This window comes from Periplaneta americana, chromosome 7 (assembly GCF_040183065.1).
Source record: "Periplaneta americana isolate PAMFEO1 chromosome 7, P.americana_PAMFEO1_priV1, whole genome shotgun sequence".
Lineage (NCBI taxonomy): Eukaryota > Metazoa > Arthropoda > Insecta > Blattodea > Blattidae > Periplaneta > Periplaneta americana.
This window is the reverse complement of record NC_091123.1, coordinates 10381168-10390618: the sequence shown is the minus strand read 5'-3', so window position 1 is coordinate 10390618 and position 9451 is coordinate 10381168. Positions and strand designations below refer to the sequence as shown.

General features: G+C 37.5%; 1 protein-coding gene across 1 annotated transcript; it reads left to right on the top strand.

The window, feature by feature from the left end:
• Positions 1-515: 515 nt before the first annotated feature.
• LOC138702901 (uncharacterized) lies at positions 516-7495 on the top strand. The gene is made up of 3 exons (XM_069830299.1): positions 516-658; positions 2953-3301; positions 7281-7495. Exons 1-3 carry the CDS (start codon positions 575-577, stop codon positions 7376-7378), a joined length of 531 nt encoding a protein of 176 aa, XP_069686400.1. The 5' UTR covers positions 516-574; the 3' UTR covers positions 7379-7495.
• Positions 7496-9451: the final 1956 nt, after the last annotated feature.

Sequence of the window (9451 nt, the reverse complement as noted above, 5' to 3'; positions counted from 1 at the left end):
GTTCAAAATATTCTTTTTTTTTTTCTCCACCTATAGCACAGAGTTTCTTCATAAAATTAAAAATAAGAAATCTACAAGCAGTTACCTGGTACGATGAGAAATTAAAAACATGACTAAATAGGGGAAGAACATGTTGCGAATTCTACAGATTCGCACAATAAATCTGATAATAAAATCGACATAATAATGAAGAAATGTTGGAGGACTGAAGAAAAATTGTCCGTCCTAGATGTGTGAAAGTAGAATGGTTTACATGATGGTGGTGGTGGCGGTGGTGGTGATGATTATGATGATGATGGTGATGATGATGATGATGATGGTGATGGTGATGATGATGATGATCATGATGATGATGGTAAGAAACCAACACGTGTGGGAGTTTTGAAGACCTGCTTCAGTAACTGGATCGCTTTGCAGCAGCACCTCTTGGAGACCTTGCAAGGAGTTGATGCAGCATCGCTGAATAATTACCGACACGCGTCCGTCAAGGTGAACACTTGGCGATCTGGATGAAGCGCCGCAACAAGAAGAAGATTCGGAAACCCGAGGGTCAAGGCGGCATCGGGTGACCAGGATGTGGGACCATATAAAGCGCCACCGGGACAGGCCAGAGGCATTCAGACAGCTCCTGCTTCCCAACATGGCGGCCACCAATACCGTGAGTACTCATCTTACATCAAAGACGGCATATTTGATATTTAAGGGGAAAGAATGGTAAAATGTGGTAAAAAACAGCATATTTTAAAAAAAAAATACCTTTTAAAATTCACTTTGATATGTCAAAAATCAGTTATTCATAGATTTAAAAAAGGCATATGACTGGGTTAAGAGAGAAGTTTTATATGATATTCTTATTGAATTTGGTATTCCCAAGAAAGTAGTTTGATTAGTTAAAATCTGTCTCATTGAAATGTAGAGCAGTATCCGTATAGGCCAGTTTCTGTCAGATGCGTTTCCAATTCACTGCGGGCTAAAGCAAGATGATGCACTATCACCTTTACTTTTTAACTTTGCTCTAGAATATGCTATTAGGAAAGTTCAGGATAACAGACAGGGTTTTAAATTGAACGGGTTACATCAGCTTATCTATGCGGATGACGTGAATATGAATATGTTAGGAGAAAATCCACAAACTATTAGGGAAAACACGGAATTTTACTTGAAGCAAGTAAAGAGATAGGTTTGGAAGTAAATCCCGAAAAGATAAAGTAGCCTATATGATTACGTCTCGTGACGAGAATATTGTACGAAATGGAAACATAAAAATTGGAAAGTTATCTTTTGAAGAGGTGGAAACATTCAAATATCTTGGAGCAACAGTAACAAATATAAATGATACTCGGGAGGAAATTAAACGCAGAATAAATATGGGAAATGCCTGTTATTATTCGGTTGAGAATCTTTTATCAACAAGTCTGCTCTCAAAAATGCTGAAAGTTAGAATTTACAAAACAGTTATATTACCGGTTGCTCTGTATGGTTGTGAAACTTGGACTCTCACTTTGACAGAGGAACAAAGATTAAAGTGTTTGAGAATAATATGTTTCGAAAAATATTTGGAGCTAAGAGGTATGAAATTACAAGGGAATGGAGAAAGTTACACAACGCAGAACTGCATGCATTTTATTCTTCACCTGACATAATTAGGAACATTAAATCCAGACGTCTGAGATGGGCAGAGCATGTAGCATGTATGGGAGATTCCAGAAATACATATAGAGTGTTAGTTGGGAGGGCAGAGGGAGTAAGACCTTTGGTGAGGCCGTGACGTAGATGGGGGGATAATATTAAAATGGATTTGAGGGAGGTGAGATATGATGGTAGAGACTGGATTAATCTTGCTCAGGATAGGGACCGATGGCGGGCTTATGTGAGGGCGGCAATGAACCTGCGGGTTCCTTTAAAGCCATTTGTAAGTAAGTAAGTAAGCTGTATCACTAAAAATTTTTCTCTATTCTCCTATAACTTCATCCCTCTTAGCCCCAAATATTTTTCTAAGAACCCTATTCTCAAACACCCTTAATGTCTGTTCCTCTCTCAAAATGAGAGTCCAAGTTTCAGAACCATACAGAACAACCGGTAATATAACTGTTTTATAAATTCGAACTTTCAGATTTTTTTACAGTAGACTAGATGACAAAATCTTCTCAACCGAATAATAACCTGTATTTCCCACATTTATTCTGCGTTTAATTTCCTCCCGAGTGTCGTTTATATTTGTTACTGCTGCTTCAAGATATTTGAATTATTCCACCTCTTCAAGGGATAAATCTCCAATTTTTGTGTTTCCATTTCGTACAATATTCTGGTCACGAGACGTAATCGTATACTTTGTCTTTTCGGGATTTACTTCCAAACCTATCGCTTTACTTTCTTCAAGTAAAATTTTCGTGTTTTCCCTAATAGTTTGTGGATTTTCTCCTAACATATTCACATCATCCGCATGGACAAGAAGCTGATGTAACCCGTTCAATTCCAAACCCTGTCTGTTATCCTGGACTTTCTTAATGGCATATTCTAGAGCGAAGTTAAAAAGTAAAGGTGATAGTTCATCTCCTTGCGTTAGCCCACAGTGAATTGGAAAAGCATCAGACAGACATTGGCCTATACGGACTCTGCTGTAAGTTTCACTGAGACACATTTTAATTAATCGAACTAGTTTCTTGGGAATATCAAATTCAATAAGAATATTATATAAAACTCCTCTCTTAACCGAGATGTATTTTTAAAATCTATGAATAACTGGTATACTGCACCCTTATACTCTCACGTTTTCTCCAATATCTGTCGAATACAAGAAATCTGATCAATAGTCGATCTATTACGACTAATGTCTAAATTAAAAACAGTGGCGCGTCATTGAAAAAGGTTGAGAACCAATGCACTAGAACATTTTCTCCATTTCTAGTAATCAAAAAGTAATTGAATGGGCTTGTAATGTCACATTTTTAGATCCTACTTGTGTGCGTGGTGTTGTTTGGAGCGGCTGTGGTGAACTCCCAGGGATATTCGCCCCAGGGCCAGGGTCAGGGTCAGGGCCATGGTCAGGGTCAGGGTCGTGGAGGAGGTGGCAACTACGTAGGTGCCCACCAGCAGCAGCAGCAGGGAGGTTTTGGGGGAGGTGCCGCAGGATACCGCAATGCAGGGGCCAGAAGCTTCGGCGGTCAACCAGGAGCTGAAGAAGCCAGCCAGTACAGATCCAGCATCTATTACGAACCCGAGTACTATGGCTACGAAGCCACGTACCCCGGCGGAAAAGCCATGTTCAAGTCATACCGATCTTCGCCTGACTCCGGATTTGGTAAGTAGAATATCTTTATCTCAGAAAGTTATTTGATAAAGTAATAATCCTGGGAAATGTCTGTTATTATTCGGTTGAGAAACTTTTATCATCCAGTCTGCTGTCAAAAAATGTGAAAGTTAGAATTTATAAAACAGTTATATTACCGGTTGTTCTTTATGGTTGTGAAACTTGGACTCTCACTTTGAGAGAGGAACAGAGATTAAGGGTGTTTGAGAATAAGGTGCTTAGGAAAATATTTGGGGCTAAGAGGGATGAAGTTACAGGAGAATGGAGAAAGTTACACAACGGAGAACTGCACGCATTGTATTCTTCGCTTGACTTAATTAGGAACATTAAATCCAGACGTTTGAGATGGGCAGGGCATGTAGCACGTATGGGTGAATCCAGAAATGCATATAGAGTGTTAGTTGGGAGGCCGGAGGGAAAAAGACCTTTGGGGAGGCCGAGACGTAGATGGGAATATAATATTAAAATGGATTTGAGGGAGGTGGGATATGATGATAGAGAATGGATTAATCTTGCTCAGGATAGGGACCATTGGCGGGCTTATGTGAGGGCGGAAATGAACCTCCGGGTTCCTTAAAAGCCAGTAAGTAAGTAAGTAATAATCCTACGTTTTCGGAGACTGGTATCACTTCGCCTTCCAGAGCCTTTGGTTAAGGTTCATATTTACTTATTTATTTTATTTACTATTATTTATTGTGCTGTACAACAAGAGGCCAATAACAGTTCAGCACAAAGCATAATGATTACAATATGACAAAACTGATAATGACAAAATGATAAAAAACGCACAAAAATAATTATTACACATGAAGACAATTACAATTAATGATAATAATGACGATGAATGGACAGAATAATGGATGACTTTAAGATAGATAACTAAGAATACTACGAGAATAACAGTGATGATACAATGATAATTAAGTATAATGTCTGAAAGAATACATAAATGATAAATCGTTGCCAAGAGCAAACTAAGTCTATACATTGAAGGGATCGAATTCGCAGCCATGCATGTTGGCATTTTTAATGTATCTGGAGACTGGTGAAAGAAATTTTGAATTTTTGTTGTAGAAAAGTTTGTGGGGTCACATATCTTTCGAGTCACAGGATATATCACCTTTGAGAACCTTACAAAAGAACAGGTAATCTAGCTCATGGCGTCTAGCATACAGGTTTTGACAATTAAAATATTCACATTTTCTCTCATTACTATACCCGGAATTAATGGGCAAAAATCTGAATGAACATAAAGATATAATCTTTGTATATTTTCTAATTTAGCCGAATCTGTAGTAGTAGTAGTAGTAGTAGTAGTAGTAGTAGTAGTAGTAGTAGTAGTAGTAGTAGTAGTAGTAGTAGTAATAATAATAATAATAATAATAATAATAATAATAATAATATTAACAAGGAGCATCGTAAATTAAATGAAACACGATCATTTAAAATAACATTTAAAGTAAATCTAATTTGTATCTTAACCCTAAGTTCGAACTAAAACTCAGGAGTATACTTACAACTGGAATTTTAATTAAATGTTGTTGTTAACCAATGCTGAATTCTTGACAATAAAGCTATTAACTCTCTTGCTCTCCAATATAGGAGAGTGATGTAGCAAAAAGCATAACCGTTTTAATGTAGGCGCCATATTTTTATGTTATGACGGTTATATCACCTACACACAACCCCCAAACTGTTTGGAGGACCACACCTGCCGTTGGTTAGCGGGTCAATATGACCTAGCCGGGAGGATTGTCAGACAACTCCACCGACCATATCCCCTCTTCACCTCTTAGGGGACGCTTATGCATGCCATGGCAGGTCAGCATGCTAAAATGGCATTTCCTCCATTTTGATGGAACAGTTATACCGCTGTGACTCGGTCCCCAGAGCCTCGTTTGTTAAAAACAGGTTACACCACGGGAAGGTGAGGATGGGATTTGAGTAGGAGAAGTTATGGAATGCACTTCACTACTCTTTAGAACCCATTTTAATTAAATAAAAGTGACATATTGTTGATTTACTTCTAAGTTTAACACTAATAAGAAAATAACGTAAACTAAAGACTTTGTGTGAAAAACAAAAGACAAGCCGGTATGATTATGTATTAAGTATTTTAAAGAAATATAATAATAAATAATTGATTAAATGGCGATCTTACTCGTGTTAATTATGTACGCATGTGTGGCTTACAGCTGTTTCGGTGTTACTTGACACCATCCTCAGAGCCTACTAGATCTCGGCGCTATCTCAACTTCGCTGCCTGTTGTGTGGGTGCGTTCGTGTGATGAAGAGTTGTGTCAAATAGTGTGTGTGTTCTGAAATTGATCTGTGTGTTGAGAATTTGAACACAAACACAAGAACACAAAAAATACATCACACTAACATACGAAAACAAAAACACACACAAGATCGCATCCTCATTCAGAAAACAGAACTACAACATAGCATACAGAACAGAAAACACACTACAAAGACATCTCAACACACAAACAACACAAACAAATAAATACAACCACACAGGCGTATACAAACTCACATGCAATAGTTGCGACAGTTTCTACATTGGACAGACAGGCAGATCATTCCAAACTCGATACAAAGAACACATTAAAGCAATAACCAGAGGACACAATACATCTACATATGCCGAACACATAACTAATGCTAACCACACATACAATAACATAAATACAGACATGGAAATCCTACACATACAACCCAAAAACCAAAAACTCAACACACTAGAACAATATGAAATGTACAGACACACTAAAACACACCCTGATCAAGTACTCAACACACAGATCAATTTCAGAACACACACACTATTTGACACAACTCTTCATCACACGAACGCACCCACACAACAGGCAGCGAAGTTGAGATAGCGCTGAGATCTAGTAGGCTCTAAGGATGGTGTCAAGTAAAACCGAAACAGCTGTAAGCCACACATGCTTATATAATTGACAAACTTCTTGCCCCAGCAACTAAAACTTACCCTCATACAAATCCTAGTAATGCCGCACTTCGATTATTGTGACATTTTGTTAAGTGACCTCAACACCAAATTACCTTTCGTCTCGTTTCTCTTATCTATACTCTAACCACGACGTAAATAGCAGATCACTTATCTGTGGCACCCTAAGTATACTTCTCCATAGAACATCTTGTTATTCATCATCTTTTACAGTATCTACCTCGCGTCAATGGAATTCCTTGTCACAAAGTATTAGGGGCTGCAAGACAATAAACACCTTTAAAAACAGCTTAAAAGATAACCTTATTAGCATTTCACTCCAATCATACTGATTTAAAATATCACTGACTACATTGTTACTTCTTTCTTTAGACATCATCCTGATAGTGCTGTATTTTCAAAATTGTCTCATAATAATCTCTTTCTATTATCTAATATTATTTGAAATATATTAACATTCTATGTAGCCTATTTTAGCTTAATTCAGCTACACAGTTTATTTCAGTGTTTAATTAATAGTTCATAGTATTTTGTTGTTTAATTCGTAAATAACTCTTGTATACATGTAACTCTCATCTAAATCAAATTGTTGAATTCTTTGTAAGTTCATGCATATGTACTGTATATAGCCCTATATTTTTTGCTGGTTGAGTGGAAGAGAAGGCCTTACGGCCTTAACTCTGCCAGCTAAAATAAATCATTATTATTATTATTATTATTATTATTATTAACACGAGTAAGAGTGCCATTTAATGAATTATTTATATTCAAGTGTTAAAAGTAGTGTACGAAAGATTCAACGTGAAATGTTATAATATTCAAAGCTCAACATTCAGTATATGCGCCATGTCATTCACAAAATAAAACCGCAATAAAAATCTTGACGTGATAAAGTTAACCTGATTTACTGCAAGCATTGCGGATCATAGCCAAGAGACATTTCTTATTTAAATTGTATTGATCTGTTTCTCATAGAGTTTCGCTTTACAGGGCGCCAGGGTTTGGACGGTGGTTACAGCAGTGGAGGCAGAGCTGGAAAATCCTACGACAGTTTCGGAGGACGCGGGGGGCAGCAGCCCCAATACTGAGCCAACCTAAAGGCGTAAAAAGACAACCACTAACACAGTTTAGCTACTTAGCACATGTATAATGCTTGCACCTTGCTTGTATTTCTGCCTTAATAAACTTCCAAGTAGTTCACAGTGTTGCAGTTTATTCATTTATTTATACAAGTTAATTCGACGTAACTTAACCCTAAATCAATGACGGGCATTCCTGCGGCATTGTACTTCGGAGCTTCATTAGTGATACAATGTCTTCCGCAGAATCATATGAATCGAGAGGATATCACACTTACAAGAAAGGCGGTTCTTTCATTTCTCATGTTTAGGATTAGTTACAAATATTCAGGACGCGAACTTAAATATGTACATTCTTAAAATAGACCGCATGTTATACGAGTTCAAAGAACACAGATTCAGTGACTTTCAAAGGATGGAGAAAGATTTCAATATTTCTGCCACTCCATTTCATGTTTAAATTGAAATCAAAGAACACAGATTCAGTGATTTTCAAAGGATGGAGGAAGATTTCAATATTTCTGCCACTCCTTTTCATGTTTAAATTGAAATCAAAGAACACAGATTCAGTGATAATATTTCTACCACTCCTTTTCATGTTTATATTGAAAATTTTATCCCTGAATTGCAGTTAGAGGTACTGGATTTGCAGAATGATGCCTCTTGAAAGCAGAATGTGAAGGTCTACTGGGGGTTAAAATTTTTTAAAAGATGTCCAGTACTACATATCCACTGCTTAGACAGTTTGCTTAAAAAATAATGAGTACCGTCATTTCCCATAACTATGGTCGTGGAACATAACTATTTTCCACGATACAACTATTCATATTTTGTACTCCGTAACGTAGTACCTCGTTTATCTATATTTTTGCTGTACTGTAGTTTGAATTCAAGTCACTGCAGCTGTCTACGAACGGTCTATGTGACTTCTACAATGATCTTTGAATTGTTGTATCGTGGACCATAATTGTGTTCCAGGACCATAGTTATGGGAAATGACGGTATTTAACAGTGCAAACAGCTGTTTTCTAAAATAAAATTTATGAAGTCCAGCCACAGATCCCGCTTAAGCGATGCTCATCTCCTAGCGCAACTGAAAATAGCATGCACAGATATAAATCCCAATTTCGAAGAATTGCTTTGAATGAAGTCTTGTAATTACATTTGGTAGGTAGGAGCGTAGTGGCGCAACTGTCTATAAATCCGTCACTGCACTGTAGAGTGCAACCCCTCCCATAGTATGTAGTTGCCATTTAAATCCTGTCTTGTGGGTTGCCCACGACTGCCCTAAATTAATGAATAATCTTAACTATTCATTATTCCATTTAAAATTCCTATTTAAATCAATGTTAAAAATAAATCATACAGGGTGAGTCAGAAGGAAAGGTACATGGTGTGAGAGGTGATAGTATTGGTGATTCTGAACAAACAAGTTTATATGAACATATGCCCTGTTCTTAACAGTATCTGACATACAGCTGTTTGAAAATCACGGGCGTTGGTTTCATGTCCTTCATCAGAACTCACATTCGGACGCAAACAAAACATCAGGTTGTAGTACGATCAATGAAAGTATCCTGGGCGTTGGATCGGTCGCGGTGGAGTAATTTCTTGGCCACCCAGGTCACCCGATCTCACTCCATTGGATTATTGTGCTTGGGGTTGGCTTAAGAGCGAAGTCTACAAGCGCAATGTGGAAACGGGGGAACTTCTCGCTCGCATTTGACATGCTAGTAGTCAAGTAAAGGAATGTCCGAATCAGCTCAGATCAGCAACACAGCAGCTGTGTACAAGAGCTGCAAAGTGCAATGAAGTTAACGGTGGACTTTTTGAACATGTTGTGCAAGAACTTTAACATTTGAAACAACTCAAGAGTTAAACAATTGAAGGTGTTTTTTTTAAAGAACCATAGTCCAAAAAATGCAAACTTGAGATATGGTGAACGTATTGTAGCGGCCATCTACTGAATTAGTTGTTAGGGGGAAAAAAAAACACTGTAGTCCTATGTTATATGAGTGGAAATTTTCACTGGTTTTCATAAAACAATCATAGTCCATACCTTTTTCTTGTAAAAACAGTCAT

Excerpts from the sequence above, each read along its gene's own strand:
- LOC138702901 (XM_069830299.1), top strand. The coding sequence starts at position 575 with ATGTGGGACCATATAAAGCGCCACCGGGACAGGCCAGAGGCATTCAGA. Across the intron at positions 659-2,952 it reads ACATGGCGGCCACCAATACC|ATCCTACTTGTGTGCGTGGT; the intron begins GTGAGTACTCAT and ends TCACATTTTTAG. Across the intron at positions 3,302-7,280 it reads TTCGCCTGACTCCGGATTTG|GGCGCCAGGGTTTGGACGGT; the intron begins GTAAGTAGAATA and ends TTCGCTTTACAG.